The 17,583-nt window shown below is 44.0% G+C and overlaps 1 protein-coding gene across 1 annotated transcript in view; it reads left to right on the forward strand.

Moving 5' to 3' along the window:
* The first annotated feature begins 3,803 nt into the window (after positions 1-3,803).
* TMC2 (transmembrane channel like 2) overlaps positions 3,804-17,583 on the forward strand; it is a 35,473-nt gene continuing 21,693 nt past the window's right edge. Inside the window, exons 1-9 of the mRNA XM_040593464.1 lie at positions 3,804-3,849; positions 4,162-4,209; positions 6,345-6,678; positions 7,436-7,588; positions 9,752-9,842; positions 10,758-10,839; positions 11,132-11,238; positions 12,964-13,062; positions 16,837-16,979. Coding sequence (XP_040449398.1) covers positions 3,804-3,849; positions 4,162-4,209; positions 6,345-6,678; positions 7,436-7,588; positions 9,752-9,842; positions 10,758-10,839; positions 11,132-11,238; positions 12,964-13,062; positions 16,837-16,979 — 1,103 coding nt within the window. The remainder of the gene's footprint in view (positions 3,850-4,161; positions 4,210-6,344; positions 6,679-7,435; positions 7,589-9,751; positions 9,843-10,757; positions 10,840-11,131; positions 11,239-12,963; positions 13,063-16,836; positions 16,980-17,583) is intronic.

Below are 17,583 nucleotides of genomic sequence, written 5' to 3' on the forward strand. Positions count from 1 at the left end.
AGTGCTACACCTCCATAAATTTCTCACACTCTGCGTATGAAGTCTGACATTTACATAAGTAATAGTTGAACTCATGGTTGTGCATTATTTATTCATACCTTGTGTGGAAAACTCAGAAGTAAAAGACTAATCCCTTAATCCCCCTGATCCATAATCCTGAGAAATCATAAACCCTGCAAGACACTTTATCCTCCTAGGAAAATCAGGCTCATAAGCTGAGGACTGCAGCGTGCTTGGTGCTGAAGAATGGCAGCATTTCCCCATTGTATGGCTACACGAGTTCATGTCAGCCCTACACAGAGCGATTTCAGGACCTGTCATCTGTTTGGTGCACACACATAGGCAAAGGAAGTCCCCACATGCGACCTCTCTCATGGCTCACGAGACACCTTGTCGCTCTCCCAGGCCTGCCATGCTTGGGGATTGTTGCAATGTTTTTGTATATATTTCCTTTAATTAAGCACCTTCTACCATCAAGGAAAGACGTGTGTCAAAAGGACATGAAAAGGAGTACATTTTTCTTACTTCAGATACAGCATTTTGTAGAATATCCCACCTTAAGGTTTTTTAGCCATGAATAATTCAATGGTGCGCATGAGCAACTCTATCTTCTTTTCTTTAAACTTTCTTTTTTTGACCAATACTCTTCAGTGTCCATGAACTAAAAGCTCAGTATCACACGGGCTAAAGCAGCAGAGAGGTACAGCAAGATCTCCACCAGTTTGATTCAGGAGGGAATTACAGCTCTCTAGGCACTTACCAAAAAACAAGGCAAACAAGGCTGGCAAATCTGAGCTTTAGCCCAACCATGCTGCACTTTTTCTTGCTTTTCTCAGCTTGAATGACACCACTTTGTTGCACTGAGCCCTGCTCCTGGAGGATCCCCAGGCTCACCTGCACAGCCTGCCTTCTGCATCACACCTTCTGGTACTGCCTGGCCCACCTGAAAAGTGACGATGGCTCTGCCTCTCCCTCCAAGGACATGTGCCACGAGGGACAAAGACTGCAAGGTTTCTCACTGTGTTTGTATAGCTGCACATCAGCTACAAGTGGACCTTTGCTTCGGGAGGAGGAAGACAGCATCACCTGGACGGGTTATTTATTTTTCTTGGGGCTTTAAGGCAAAGGGAGCAGCAGATCATATGCAAAGGGTCTGTTGTACTATAGGCTGAGTCTGAAAGGTAACGTAGGGACTTCTCCTTAAGGGTAAGTACTTGTAAGTACTTGGGCAACCACTTTAATAACCTTCTTGATTACAAAATAGTTATCAGACATTGTGCATCTCCCTCCCCTCCATGGGATGGAGTCCAATGAAGTTGGAAGTGTGAAGGATAACGATCCCTGCTTCTGCAAGGGTAGAATACTGCCACCCAGCCTGTAAGAATGCAGTTTGTCATGGGCAATCTTACTACTACTGACAGTGTAGGTATGGGGCAGGTGGGGAGCAGTGAAGCAACATCCATGCAGAGCTTACTGCAAACATGTTCAGCCACTAAACAGCCATACTGATGAGTTGCATCATGAGCACTGAACAGCTACCATCCCTGCTCTGTCCTCTGTGCTGGGATCCCTCAGCTGTCACCCTCTTCTACAGTGCAGGGTGATCTCATCACCTTGTGTGGCAAGGGGTGCCCAGGACCCCTGTGACTGCCATGAAAACATCATACCTTGCTACCACTGCAAACAGATTATAAAATCAAAGGACAGAAGGGAGGTAATTACCTACCTGACCACACATTTTGTTATTGAAATGAATTTGCAGCCCCCATCATTTTTCAAAATCACGTACTCAGTACCTATGGGTACGCCAAGTGGCGCAAGCAGGTCTGGAGCCTGCAGCTACCCCAGTTTCAGTGCAGATGATAGATGAATGACTGACCGTGTGACAGGGTAGAAACCAGGACACTCAGCTCTGGCAATGAGATGCCCGCATGAGTATACCCTGAGCATGCAAAAAGCATCTGAGTATGCCTTGGTGAAAAAGAAGGGTGCAGTGAGGCAGAGACAGTGCAGCATGGAGCATGATATTCTGAGAGTGTGACAGGCATCTGCACCCCTTTTGCCTCTTACCACCTGATTATCCAGAAACCTGGCTTTCATTTAACAAGGAAAATGAAGTCCCTAGATCCTCTGTTTGGGAAAGAGATGCTTAGGGCTGAGGCTTGAGGCAACCGAAGTAGCCTGCAAAAAATCTGCTGGCAGCTGCAAATTTCTCTTTTTTGCCTGGAGCAGTATTAATGCAATGGCCTAGTGATCATATTTGGAGCAAATTTTCAACCTACCACACTGATGCACAAGGTTATAGGTGAAACTTGTTTCCTGGGAAGAACTTCCAAAACTGCTACTGCTCCTTTCAGCCCCAGTCAGACCCACTGGTGAGGCAAACACACAGCGAAAACACCCTGTGTAATGAACTTGCAGGGCTAGAGTTGTTAATAATGTATGGGCATATACCACACATTTTGTATGGTATTTAGTTCAAATGTATTTAGTTCAGGCAAGCTGAGCTAAAGTCAAAGGCAGATCAAACAATCCATTGGACTGGACTTAAAATACTTGAAAGGTGCCTTTGGACCAAAATCCAGCAAGCAAAAGGCAGCATTAAGTCTCTCGTTCGAGTTGGTGGGTGCTGCACCTGACCCACAGCAGGGGTCACCTGCAAGAGTGGCTGGTGGCAGCAGCCTCAAGCCAATCCCCACAACATTCCTCTGTTTTGGGAGGGAAGGGGAGGATTAACACTCTCCCTGCCGACACCTGGAAGAAAGTCTTTGTGTACTGTCACCACACCAGGTCCCCCAAGGGACACCTGCGCAAGCCAGGGGTCCACAGCAGATTCCAGAGCCAGTGTAGGGGTAAGCTTTTTTCTTGGGAGACCCTTCCTGAGCAGTCTGTATGCTGTAGGAGAAACCTTGTGCTGGGGATGCACTGCCCCTCCCAGGAAGCTACAGCTGGGGCAGATGCTGCAGGTTTTACACCGGAGATTGCTCAGACAAACCTATTCTTGGCCTACTGAAAGACTGCAAGTTGCAGCGTGCAATCCAATACTTTGTGGTACTAAAGGACCTTCCGAATGAGGGTCTCACATTAATTAATTAAGCCTCAGAGCACCTAGAAGGAAAATCTATCCTATTTTACCAGTAAGTGCAATGAGTATGCAAAGGTCACACAGAACAGAGGAGCAAAGGAAAGAGAGATCCCAGTGTCTGACTCCTTGCTGCATCTATTAGCTTAGGAGTCCCCTACAAAGGACAGTTATGGAGGACAAAAAGCGACCCACAGCTGTGTCCCAAGGGGCACCAACTGAGAGGTTTAATAAGGCGCAGGAGAATGAGCAACAGGGTTACACAGATTGACGCAGGTCAGTAAAGAATATGGCATTAAGAAAATTGATCCTTTCAAAACCTCCAGCCACATGCTTATGTCAGAACCAGACGTGACTTGTGTCTGTGTTTCATATGATACCACCAAGTATCCACCAAAGGGCTTTCCTTCATGTTTAAATAATGAAATGCAATGTAATGCCGACAGGTGCTTTTTTCATGGGGAGAAGGGAGCAAAAGGGAAAGCGTTTGGGTGGGCTGAGGCAGAGCCCGAGCCTTCCCTGCCTCTCCCACCCCTCTCTGCCCTCCCCTGCCCACATGGCTCACAAGCAAGAGGTCACCGGCAGCTGGATGTGCCCATCTGTCTGCAATGCCAAGGAGACAAGCACATGGGCACTGGAAGAGAGAGTAACCTGTGTATGACTGGGGCGTGCATGTGCAGCATAGCAGCTACAGTGTCTGTGCAAAAGACGGGAGGCTGTCATGGGGAAGAAAAAGAAATGTGCTTTACAGGTCATCATGGAAGATGGTTGGTATCACTATGAGATCCTTCCAGTTTGGATGCTGCCAAATACTTGACAAAATATCTTGGACTTCCCAAGCACACCATTTTGCATCTCTCAAGGATCATGCAATTTCAGTTTGCTCATGCAGGGAAATTTTGTCCGTCTGCCGAACTAAAGTAAATAGTAAGAGCATCGCTGTAGGAAAAGAATATAACGTATGATCAATAAGCGATGTTCTGCCAAGCTCAGCTGGCACTTAAGGGCTAGCTGTGTAAAGCATCACATGTGTAAATCCCAGCAACAAATGCAATTACTCTTTGTTCTTTGTCTTGCAGCTGGAATAGAGATTGATGGACAAGTCGAAAGTGACGCAGAGAGTGAAGGTAATGTAGAGATTAAAAAATGTGGTCTTGTTTGAAATACAAGAGGTGATGCCTTTTCTTTTTTCTCTCTGGCTTGTGACTTGCTCTGCAACAGGAACCGTTTCCTGAGATACTCTTAAGCAAACGGATTTTTCCCTTGAGGTTTGACTTACAATAGTGATATATAAACAACCATTCTTAAGCAGTCTGTCCCCTTTCATCCACGCTTCAAGAGTAGGAGGCTGTCAGAGCCCACGTCCCTTGGCACTCATCTCTAATAAACCGGGCACTGCAGTAAAACACCACCCTATGTGGGGCTGAGACCGCTATGGACCACGCCGAGGTCCTGCTTGCCCTCGCTGTAATGCTTAGACCATAACACACTGGTATCTTGACTAATCATGGCCATGAGAAGATAAAAATGAAAATTGATTGGAGGCAGACTGATGGCTTTGAGGAAAATCAGGAAGAACCAGTGACGGGATTAAAAACAGCTTTAACCCTGTATGCATAATAAACAAGAGAATTAACTGGTAGTAGAATTGTAACACTAAATAAATAAAGATAAGATCATATGATATGAATGTAGATGCTACTGCAAAAATTATGCACAACTGTGTCTGTATGATCCATCAAATGTGAAAAAGTAATTAGAAAATGACAGGGATTTTTTTTTTTAAATCATATCCACCTTTTCCATGCAGGCAAACAAGGCAATAAGATAAAAGTAACAAATGAATGCTCCACATTTAACCTAACATTTGATAGCTTACAAATGAAAACCATGATAGCTGGCTGCCCAAAATGAACATTTTCCCAAAGAGGGTAGGCGGTACTTTGACCTAGATCACTAACTGAAATTCAGCTGAGTAGGACCATTAAATAGTAACTGAAACCTACCTAATGCCTCCTGAGAAATGAGTTGAAAGCTCCTTCTCATTCCCAGTGACAAGTGTGACAACCACCACCCACTATTTTTTTACCACTAGCAAGCAAAAACTATTTGCTTGTTACTGATTTCTAACTTTTCACCAAAAGAAAAATACAGATACTCAAATTCTTTTTCTTCTATTTTCCTCACCTTTTAGGCTGCTCATTTTTCACTCTGGATCCCATTCTAGTAAAATGTCCTTCTTCCATTGCAATTTCTCCAACCCTGGGGGAAAAAAAATCAATGCCAAAGTTATACATTTTTTGTTTGAACACTTTATTTTCATCAGCCACAAATTTTGGATAATTGGAAGCCGAAAGACTCTGGAAAACTTACTTTCGATTTTAATGTACTTAGTCATAAATGGGATGGAGACGCTTGGGGTTTTTTGAATGTTTTTTTCCCCTTTCCATAATATTCTGCAACTAAATCACGCTTCATTTCAATCCTTCAAACTGGAAGCAGTTCTGACGTCTGAACAAAAGATTTTTTTGGATTGCAATGCCAGTAAGAATGAAACATGAATCAGAGACTATCTGGGTTTTGTCTCCTCTGCATACAGACTTTTACCACATAAAAGAAAAATCAGAGAAACAAAACCGGGTGCTGCCTAAGCTGTACCTCTATACCTCTATATAAATAAATATATATCTATAAATATATATCTATATTTATTTTATTATATTATATTATATAATATATTATATTATATTAAATAAATATATATAAATAAATATATCTCTATAAAAATAAATATATAAATAAATATTATATCTCTATATAAATAAAGGACCTCCATTCCCAGCCTTGAAAATGAAACATCTTTCAAGGACATTGCACCAACAAGTAAACTACATGCTGTATAACCAACTGCAATTTCTGTTTCCATTGCTCTGGTGTGGTTACAGGTTGGCAAGGTATCTGTCTGTGCTCTGTGATGGATAGACTTTTGCATTTGTAACTAATTTCCAGTTTTCTTATGGTCACATAGAGGTCACTGATGTGCTAAAACCAGGCATACTATATTAAATTGGAGTTGCAGAACTGAAGAGTTGGATGCGGTTCTTGGACAGGGCATAACACAAAGCCCCCCCAGGTTAACAAACATCTGCTCAGTGACATCACTAGGGTTTGTATCAGGCATCCTGGCTGCCTGCACTTCTCTGATGAATCCTTATTTTGCTGCCATGGATTTCCTAAAGTACTTGTTTTTTATCCCTTACAGAAGATGAAGTAAAGGACAAGACACCTAAGAAACGGCCCCCCAGGAAAACTGGCAGAGCAAGCAGACTTGAAAGGAAAAAGCAAGAGAATGACAAAGAAGAAGATGAGAGCAAAGAGGAAGACAGTTGTAGTGAACAAAACAGAGCCTCTAGGAGAAAAAACTACGAAAGAAATAATAGTGACGGAAAAAAGGTGGGAGAGAAAGGAATTCAGCCAAGAGAGACAGGCAAAAAGGCTCCTACCAAAGATCAAAAGGAGTCAGCAAACAAAGTAAAGAAAACAAACAAGAAAGGAAAGGGGGGGGAGAACAAACAGAAGACAGACAGGAAAAACAGGTAATTAAACAATCCCTGAGTGTGGTGCCTTATGTCAGACTGGCAGGGGTAGCAGATGTGCCAGTGGTGTATGAGTCAGAACTACAAAACCAATAGACTGTGAATAAACTATTGCTCTCCCAAAAGAGATACAACAGTGGGAAACAGTAGTGTAAAATGCCACACAACCAAACTGCTTCCAAAGTCTTCTGTCATTACCTTTTCTCAACCAGGATCAGATCCGTGAACGCAGTGGAGTCCTAAAACCTACAGCCAGGGGCAGAAAAGCACTCTTAAACAAGACGGCTTGAGCGACTTAGATCTGGGCACATTTGTTTAGTTGGTCTATGGAAACATTTAGGTTAATATGGATCTCTTATGTTTTCAAGTCTCTTCCTCTTCCAAATCTTGCTTGTCCCAGCCCCCTGCTTCTCTCCATATCTTCCATTTCCTTCTGAAGGTGTGAAAAACATTTCTCCAGAGCCAGCTGTACCCCTAAGCGATGCTACTGTAGCTGAAGCATGGTCCAAGGCACAGTGCTGGGCAAGTTATGGTGGAGTGCAATTGCCTCTTCATTATCCTGGCTGGGAGCAGCCTTGCCCTGAGTGCAAAGGGGCCGTGCTGGCATCACACCAAGCTGGGGGGTAGTGAGGCACTATGTTCACATCAGTGTGGGATCCCTGGGGCCCACCAGCACTGTGCCCACTCCAGGCAAGACCTTCCCTCTAACTCTTGCCAGTTTTTCTATTTTGTGCCCTTCATTTTGTGTCTCTCCCAGTACTTCTTCTGCTTCTTCCAACTCATCTGACGAGGAGTCGCTGTCAGAGGAAGAGCTTGCAATGCTGATGGAGCAGGTGGAGCAAAAGAAAAAACTGATTTCCACCATGAGGAACAAGCCCTGGAGAATGGTGAAGAAGCTCTCGGTGCTCAGGTAACCCATGACACCAGGAACCCACGCCCCTGGGTCCTCTCTGATGGCCGGATACACACTACCTTTCCTAGAAATTGCATGTCTGCTGCTGCTACTGTAACACCCCAGTCCCATCATAAGTGACCGGCAGAGCCTGGTCAGCCTGTCTGGGTTTAAATTATCAGAGTTAAAATGAGGAATTTGATTTTCAGCCTCTGTAACCAAAGAACGGACAAAGTGCAAATCTGTTCAACTGATATCCATGGCCAGGTCATCCTACCCTTGTATTTAAAACCAAATGACTCGCTACTGTCAGGCTACTTGTTAAAGCAAACTCTGTGCCTGGTTTGCTTATTAATGCCCATTGTCAAACAGAAATCAGAGCAGCAAAGTGCCATGTTACTTCGCACTCCTGACATGGGGCTGCTTGGAAAAAACGCTGTATTATTTGCAGAGGTTTATGGAGCAAAGATAATACTGCCACCCAGCCCATGCTGAATGTGGGAAGAACTCAGGCGGCTGCAGAGACCCCTTAGTGCAGAACAATGGGGGCAGCAGGGCAGGGCAGACCAAGGAAATCAAAATCCACAGGTCAGCAGGGAATGGCTCATAACAAACTATTCCCATGTTGAGGCAATGATTCAGATCCTGGCTCTATTGGTTAAAAATCCCCTGAAACTCCCTTCTACCAGGAAAGCTTTCAAAATAGCATTGCAAGGCATGTACAGCCCCTGGGGGAGGTGTGACGCCCCTCTCCATGTTTGCTAAGGGGCTGCTCAGAGTTGCAGTGACCAGGCTGTGAAGGCCTGTGTGTTTCATCTTCTCTCTTTTACACCTTGAAGGCCAAGACCTGCTCCATTGTCCATTAAAATCAGGAGCCTTGAACACTGCCAATTATTTCTAAAAAAGTCTGGGTAAAGATCTACACAGGGAAACTGTATTAGAGCAGCTTTTCTATCTCACAGGCATGCTACGAACCTGAGCTCATTACAAATAAAATCTTATGACCCTAAAAGTCCAAAGTTCTGCAAGAAAAGAAAAGGGAAGAAACAACAAAAAAAAAAGCAAAGCAGTATTATTTCTGACATATTTTCCCTTTGGTGTAGGATCCTGGCTAAAATTCTGCCTAGGATCATGTTTGATAACATACCTCCACCCTTTAATCTTATTCCTGAACTATGGCAAACATTACCACCTGCTAATGAACCTACACAAAATTGTTGCATTCTTGTTCAGGGGTCTCCGGAAAGGCTCCAAGTGCTGTACATTCATTAGTTAATCTGGCTGCACAAGCTCAGCCCTGAGAGAAGAAATGATTAGCCCCACCGAGCAGATGAGAAATGTGAAACACAAAGAGAGTGAATAGTATGTTCAGGACTTAGAAATCTCACTTCAGGTTTGCAAATAAACTCACAGGTGATTTCCCCACAGTTACAGGCTGAACTAGCCAACTATTTCTACCAAGTCAAGTCCATCTTTCCCACAGGTTTAGGATTGCAAAAGACTTCCCAACTCCTAAAATTTAATCTTTTCTCACAATGTATTAGCAACACCAATATACGATGAAATTTTATTCACAAACTCAACATACTCTAACAGCATCTACCTAGGTTCTTTTCTCTGTATTCCATTAGAAATTCTGTTCTAAAACTAATTTGAATTTGCGGCTTGATTGTACTCCTGCCTAGTGTACACTCCTTTCTCTGGCACTGAGATTATCCTGTTGGGCCAATTGCACATCTCTGATATTTATCCTAGGAGGTGTTCATGGAGGGAAATTCTGCATCCTTTTGGAGTTTGCTTCACTAGACAATGTCATTGCTCCTTGGCCAATGCACTAGGAGAGAGAAATTATAGCAGGCATGCCGGGGTGGGAGGGCTCTGGAGTGAGAGGAACAGGCGGGGTCTTGGTCACACCCAGGAAGAAGTGTGGAACAAGTTGTGGGGCACATCTCTGCATGAACATGAGTGCTTGGGGACCTGTTACTAGCCCCAGGTGGGCACATAAGCTCTACATGGCACAGCAACACCAGTACCCAGAACCCCAGGTGCAGCACAGGGTGTGGAGAGAGACCAAGCCCCCACTTCCACATGAGCACAGCTGCTTTCCCACTGGTGCAGGCAGAGGTGAAAAGCTAGACCTCTTTGCTGTTTCAATAACCTGCTTGTTTATTTTCCAATTAGGGAGGCACAAGCTTTTGTAGAGAAGTTTGAAGGAGCTCTGGGAAAAGGGAAGGGCAAGAAGTTGTACGCATATAAGATGATGATGGCAAAGGTAAGTGCTACAATGATGCCAGGGGAAAGCTTGGGTGCCTGGTTATGTATTCAGCACATCTTTGGTAGAGTTTATTAACCTGTATTTGGCAAAAGAGACACCAGGAAATCAGAATAAAACTTCCTGTCCACATTCCAAAAAATACTAGCCAGCTTCAAACCTATGAATATTACAGAAAGGACAGGAGAAAATTCCCCCCTCCCGCCTTGAATCTTACTGTGACCATCCCTGAAGCAAGGGAGGGTTTGCAGGAGCAGGGAAAACCACGTTTTTCTGGTTGCAACCTCCAAAACCTTGATCAGCGAGACAAAGTACCCCTCAAGGGGAGAGGGGCCATGCTGAACCTTTGCACTGCCCCATGGACTCCTGTGAAATGTCATCTTTCCCAGTAATGAGGAGATAACAGGGAGAATGATGACTGCGTTTAAGACTGAAGTTGGTAGCCAAGTTGCATGTTGTCATGGAGATTATATTGAGAAGTGAAAAAGGGAGCCAGGCCTGAGAGCATGAAATCAATGGGAAATTAGGCACCGATTTGGTGAGGAAGGATTCAAGCTCAGTATTTTATCAAAGCCTTTTTTTGTTTTAAATAGAGTTGGTTACACATCAATTCTTTCAATCCAGAGTTAGGTCTGAATTTTCCACCCTTATATAATACGGTAAACCCCTAGCACAACTGCACCTTTCCAAAAGCCTGGGAAGGTTAAAACTCAGATAATAAAGGTGAACAATTTGGGGAGGAAGGATTTTGGATTGGAGGCAGTTTCTGAAATAGTCCAAAAGATCAGACCAGAGTTTCTGCTTGGGACTTTACACCCCCTCGTAGCAATGCCACGAAGCCCTGGTGTTAGAAACTGTGCAGGTGAAACAATCTTTTTGCACCTCTCTGCTCACTGCCATGTTGTCTTGTTTCAGAAATGGGTGAAGTTTAAGAGGGACTTTGACAATTTTAAAACCCAGTGCATACCCTGGGAGATGAAGATAAAAGAAGTGGAGAGTAAGTGGAAGTTGCTGTACAGTGGCAACTTGTGTATAAGACAGCTTTGCCTTCATCCAAAAAACCCCCCAGCCCCCTGGTCCCCAGTCCCCACTCACCCCTGGCACCAGAGCCAAACGAGGAGCACGCACGCTGGGCAGCTCTGGGCTTTGCTGTCTACATCAGCGGTGGGGACTCTTGGGAAGCTCTGGGGCAACACGCTGGGAAGTCCTGAGGGTAAAGGGGTGCAGATCTTGCTGGGAACAGTTTAACCTTTCTAAACTCCTAACAATGAAGTGTCTTCTGGTTTAAGGTCACTTTGGCTCCTCAGTCGCTTCCTACTTCATATTTCTGCGGTGGATGTATGGAGTGAATCTTGTCCTTTTTGGGTTAATATTTGGACTAGTTATAATTCCAGAGGTAAATGCTTAAGTCTCCTTTCTGTAATATCTCACCCGTTGCTTTACATGGACATGGAATTGATAGCACAAACAGTGCTTTAGAAAAATGAAATGTATAAGGACAATAATTTACAAAGAACAACTTACAACACTGTTACTGACACAGGAGCAAAAGTCAGATTGAAATCAGGATACCTAAAATGCTATCAAAGCTCCTGCCAACCCAGCAGCTAAAACAGGAGTTCAAAAAGCTAATTTAAGGCTAGTTTTACATTTTGACTGAAGTGAAAAACATGGCCTATGAATCCTAGGTACAAGCTCAGGTCCGTAAAAGCCATAAGAGAAAGGGTGTGCTCAGCAGGTGATTAAGGACTCCCTGCTCCTGAGCCCTCTGAGGGGCACGGCCCCCCAGGAGCAGCTGTCGAGGGAAAGAATGATTTCCGAGCACTTTGCCAACTAACATTTGTTTGGGAAATATCTCTTTTCTGTACCGCTAATTCCGATGATTCACAAGGAACAGTTTTATTTTTAGTTTTTCTATTTCTCGCTGTTCTTGGAGAATGGAAAGGATCTCATAGCCAACTTTATATGAATGTTTATTGAAGAATTTTTTAATGTAGCCATTACAGCCCCAGCTAAATTACTCAGTGCAGTCTTTAAAGGCTGTGCAATCTGCAGACAGTGGCATCTGTTCTGTTCAATGCAGATTTTTATGGAGCAAAAATGCAGCACAGAGTCTCTCCTGAGGACTATGCTTTTGTTCTCCTTAATGTGGTTGCTCATACTATGGAAAGTGAAAGCTCTGTTTCCTCCCAGGGTGAAGAGACATAACCATTAGCACTGAACAATACAAATGTATTTTGTATGGAACTATGCATATGGTAGAAGACTAAACAGCTTTTGTCTTTAAAGTATGCATACTGTTACTCATTGCCTACTGAGCTGTTACAATATGGAGAATAGCGAGGCAATAAACATTTAGTTCATAAATGATTTTGAAATTAATTAGATAGCCCTAAAAAATAAGTGATAGATTATATGCTAGGACCTTTGTAGGCTATGAATACTAATAAGATATTTTGGTATAGGCACCAGTCAGACTCTGCTTGTAAATATATTATTAACTCTCCATAGCCCTGGACATTCTTTGGACTTCAATAGCCATTGGACTTGCTGCAAGACCTGCTTTGGGTGGTGCTATCAGGAGAGGCTGTGCCATGAAAACTGGTCTTTGCATCATCTTGCCATATGTTTTTTGCTCAAACCTAACTGCTCTTCACCTCACCTTGAGATCATTCTTCAATTCAAGACTATATAATACAAAATATACTGCAAGATCAACCCAGTGCTCTTGACTTCTCTCGAAGGAGGAGTCCTGCATAAATAGATAAAACTAATCCCTTTATTGCATTAGACCCATGAAGTTCAAGCAAAGAACTTCTTGCTAAACTAAGGACATTTAAACTGGAGCTGTTCATTGAGGGATACAGTTCCTTGGCAAAATATTTCCTGTGCAATGGATGTTACCAGGGAAAGAGAAATCCTCTGGTTATCTGGGTGAAGTTAATTCTAAATATTTTAAACTGCTGGTCTGGTATTGAGGAATAAAATATATATTAAAATCAAGAAAAAGGAAAACCAACCAAAAGCAAACCAAAAGGGACTCATTAAGAAAAAACCAAACTGCAAAACACTGTAAAATGTGTTATAGTATATATGCATCACTGTTATTAATGTTCACCAGGTCCTGATGGGAATGCCATATGGGAGCATGCCAAGGAAAACTGTACCCCGGGCTGAACAAGCAACAGCTATGGATTTTTCAGTTCTTTGGGATTTTGAGGTAAGCACAGGAGCATTTATCATAAGAGATCAGTTGAATACCTCCTAAAACCCTTCAGAATTTAGTGGCACTACAGGGATGAATTCGTTCCAAGATAAACCAGCAATGCACCTATTTCTTCCAGAAGATGATGACACCTGCTGCCACAAAATCTTTGTGGATCTCCAGAGATTTATGGCCAAAATAGCGTGTGCTCATGCAGGCACCTGCATATGGATTTGAACCACTTACATATATAAATGTGCTGGATGGTCTGTCACATGTGCGTACACACAAACACATACAGACGTATATTTCTCAGGTGTGCAGGATCAAAGGAGATGCACTTTTATTCCAAAGGGGACAGATCACATCCCAACACAGCTGGCTAACACCACCTGAAACAGGTCTGTATACAGTCACTGAGGTGGAACAGGGCAAAGTAAAATCCACTAAGGCCAGTGGAATTATACAGTTCCACACTGCAGAAAGTTAAAGCCGATTTAGGAGCCCCATGTCCTTTCACGTACACAGTATTTTTATTCATGAAGCGCAAGAAGCCGACGTTATTTTTTTCTACGAGCATTAGTAGAAGCAGGTGACTATGTAAACTGCCCACCGATGTCACTTAAATGACATTCACATAGCTGCCTCATGAAGTCAGGCAAAAAAAGCTCCTTTTTCAGAGGAAAAAACACCCAATAAATACATTTCTGCTGTATTTTAAATGTATCTAGAACAATCTATAGAAATTTAGGTCATCATCTCGCATTCATAATACAGAATTTTATTCTGGAAAAAAACCAAAGTATTGTTTATGCACAAGAGCCATTTTACTCCGAACCAGAACAGCAGCCAGCACACAGGTCAAGCGTGGGAGCTGCTCCTGACCAGGCAGCCAGAAGGTGACTTCGAGCTGTAGGTCCCCTCATGGGCAGGGAGCACCTGCCGTACCACTGAAGTTGCTCATAAACTTGGGAAGGGGACTGCTCCCCGCATCCCCGGTGCCCTGAAATACCAGTATGAGCCTGAAGCTGGGACCAAAGTTTAGGACTTGCACCCAAAGGGAAAGCCCAGGTTTCCAGCAGCCTGCCAGTGCCTGGCTGCAGCCCCAGCTCACACCCCACCCCAGTTACTCTTTGCCTTTGAAGATTTAGGCCAAAGCAATTAAGCGTTCTTAGGGGATGACACAAAAAAGAAAAATATATGTGCAGGGGGTGGTGAGATTCTGCTGTGGCTAATACCTTGGGATCTGAAAATGTTTTTTAAATGTTTGTTGATGCTGGGCCACATATTACAAGCATGGGACCCCATCCTTCTGTAATAAATACCATCATCATTTCCTTAACTAACCCCCTCCTCCCAGTAACTAATGTAAGCCAGACTATTTAAATTAATTTATTAAGTTTCAAATACTGGTGTGTCCAGGAACTTGACAGGGCCAGACATTCATCCACTACCCATTTTCTGCCAAGGATCCTTTCAGCTGTTGCTCTTCCAGCACTTTTACCCACTTGCCAGAACCCAAAATTCAGAGGTGAATTAGTAACATTTTGAATAACGTTGCACTGAATGAAAAGCTCATTTGAGCAGCATGCTGTAAAACATGAGCAGCAGCATTTAAACTCATTCATCCAGAAAAACAAACAAACAAAAACAACCAAAAATAACCCCCACAACCAAATAAGACCCAAAACAAACAAAAAATAACCCTGCAGGACTGTTGCTGAACTGCAGCTGCTGATTTTATCTGGGACACCATAAACTATACACATATTAGTAAGGAAATACGCTCTGGAATAAGGCTGTACCATTGCATGAAAGGCTGGCTACCACGGCCTGCCAGTGTCCTGCCTGTGGCTTGGTACATGCATCTGCATTCCCCTGCTGTCACCAAGGCCTTGATCCTCTGAACCCCTCTGCCACACAGGTCCCCATCCCACACCCACTCCCTGGCTGCTTGACACCAGGGAGCAATCACGCAAGCTTGAGGAGCAATCTGTAGCTGTAGGGCATTCATGTACACCTATATGACCTGCAGCCAGAAGATGTCAAATGAAGCCCTTCCCAGAGGCTTGCCCTTTGGAAATGAATAGACACTTGTTTCAGCGTGCTCCACAGGAGAGGTGCAACAGGGAAACATATTTCAGAGTGGGCATAAAACGCAGTCAGTACTGTGATCCTGAAAAATACATCGCAAGAAAGAGAAGCTGGGGAAATGTATGCTTTGACAGCAAGGAGGTCACATCATAGATTTCTAGAGGAGTAGAAAGGAATAAATCTCACCTGGACACCAGACGCCACATCTCACAAAAGGAGTTTAAAGAACATACTGGATGATGTGAGCAGAGGAACTCATTTTTCAGCCCCCACCATTTGATGAATCAAGACAAAGGTTTGGGATTACAACCTAAGGAAAAAAAAAAACAAACAAACTTCACTGGTGCCTTCCGGGAACACTATATTTTACGTGGCTCTTTTCATCACACCTGCCCAGCACACGTTAGACATAACTGTCTATGAGCCCCCGCAGCCGTGCTGTGGTGTGCCGGTCCCGGGCTTGCTGCCTCTCCGCGAGTGGCTCAGCAGCACTGCCAGAAACACCCCACAGCTGTCCTGTGCCTGCAGTACTGCGCTCTGTGCAGGTAAACGTGCAGCTCATGTGGCACCAAGGGATGCCGAAGCTTTATGTTAGGTTAGGAATGAAAGACCTAGTGCTTTGGGGGAGCTTAGTCTAATTGATTAAATGAAGGTGGTCAAACACTGGAAGAGAGGCCTAGAAAGGCTGTGGGATCTTCATCCTTGGAGATCTTCAAAAGTCAGATGGACGTGGCCCTGAGCCACAGCACTTAATTTTGAAATTGGCTCTACTTTGAGAAGCGGGTTTGACTAGGTGACCTCCAGAGGTCCTTCCCATGTAAATTATTCAATGACTGTACACAAGATCCATTACACAGCCTCTGATATGAGCTCCAAGTTATGTCTCAATATGGGTCTTCCCAAAGGCTTGATCAGAGGGGAGCTTGCTCAACTATCATGGCCAGACTGTTTAACTGCTCTTTAACTTATGGGCTGAAAGATGACAGGCAAAAAAATAGAGAAGAACGATACGCACTGACACACATCAACTTGAACAAGATAAAATAGTAAAACAGGGAGAAATTGATAATGTGGATTAGGAGATCTGCACACTCATTGGATGTCCAACAGTTTGTACAGCAAAAAAATAAATCTCCTTGAGACAACATGGTTGATACTGCATCGAAGCTCTGCTTTCCACAGGAAAGTAAAATGCTTTGATTTTAGTCTTTAGTTATATTTGCTCTGCTGGTGGTAGCCAGTAAAAGGAAATAATCTGCAGGGTACCGAGCATCAGCTGCCTCCTAGCTGAAAGGAAAAGTTTTGTATCATGGTGGGAAACTCCTTTGCTACAGCATTTGTACAAGATCTGAGTGTTTGATACTGGCTTAGAGAAGCAGGTGGGCTACAGTCACAAAGAGCAATGAGGGTTTTTTTCTGGGAGGAATGAAACAGTGATGGATAAAAACTACATTTCAGTTTTGAGCCAGTATCCTCTGACGTGCTGTCCCTCTTCTCCCCTCTCCGCAGAGTATAACATCTTAGGAGGATGGATCTCAAAGGTGACAGGGCATCAGGCAGATGAAAATAAGACACTAAAAATTCCTCTAACTTTTTTTTCCTTGTTATAAATCTCCAGTTTTGACCAGAAACTTCTTTCCTGCAGAAGAAAAGCTGCACAGCTTACGCAAAGGTTTGCTTTTGCTTTTCCTCCAGGGCTATATCAAATACTCAGCACTCTTTTATGGCTACTACAACAACCAGCGAACAATTGGCTGGTTAAAATACAGGCTACCGATGGCATATTTCATGGTTGGGATCAGCGTGTTTGGCTACAGCCTGATGGTTGTTATAAGATCGTAAGTACAGCTGGCATTGCTCTGTCTGCAAAATCTACCCAGCTGTGCCTTGCAGCTGGGTTCCCCTCCAAGCGCATGGCTCAGGGCTCTGTCCAGCTTTGGCTAGATGGCGGGGGGAGCATGAGGTGAGAGGGGCTGCATGCCTGCTGTGTTCATGCATGTGGCTTCAGCACCCACCACCCCTGGCTCTGGCCGGCTGGGGGACCTGGGCAGCCCCCTGCCTTAGCCATCTGCTCACAAGCATTATTTTGAACCCTCCCATCTCCTTCTCCAGCCCTCTTCTTCCTCCTCCTCCTCTCCGGATTGCTTTAACCTTTCCACCAACATTACTAGAGTGCCGTGAAACAGGTGGATTTTGTACACGACAGAGGAGTTTACTTACAGTAAACTTCAAAGGCTCCTTTCATTGCAAAAAAAAAAACCAGTCCTGAAAACCAATGTGAGTCACACAGATTGTGCGAGGGGTATGGAAAAGAGCCAGACGCCACCAGACTGGTTTTGATGTGTCCCTAAACCAATCAGTGGAGTTTTAAAGTGGGGCCCCAGCCTCTGTGCTCCTGGTGCACTGTCCCCAAGCACTGGTGAGGCCCCCGCAGCAGCCCCA

This window comes from Falco naumanni, chromosome 4 (assembly GCF_017639655.2).
Source record: "Falco naumanni isolate bFalNau1 chromosome 4, bFalNau1.pat, whole genome shotgun sequence".
Taxonomy (NCBI): Eukaryota; Metazoa; Chordata; class Aves; order Falconiformes; family Falconidae; genus Falco; species Falco naumanni.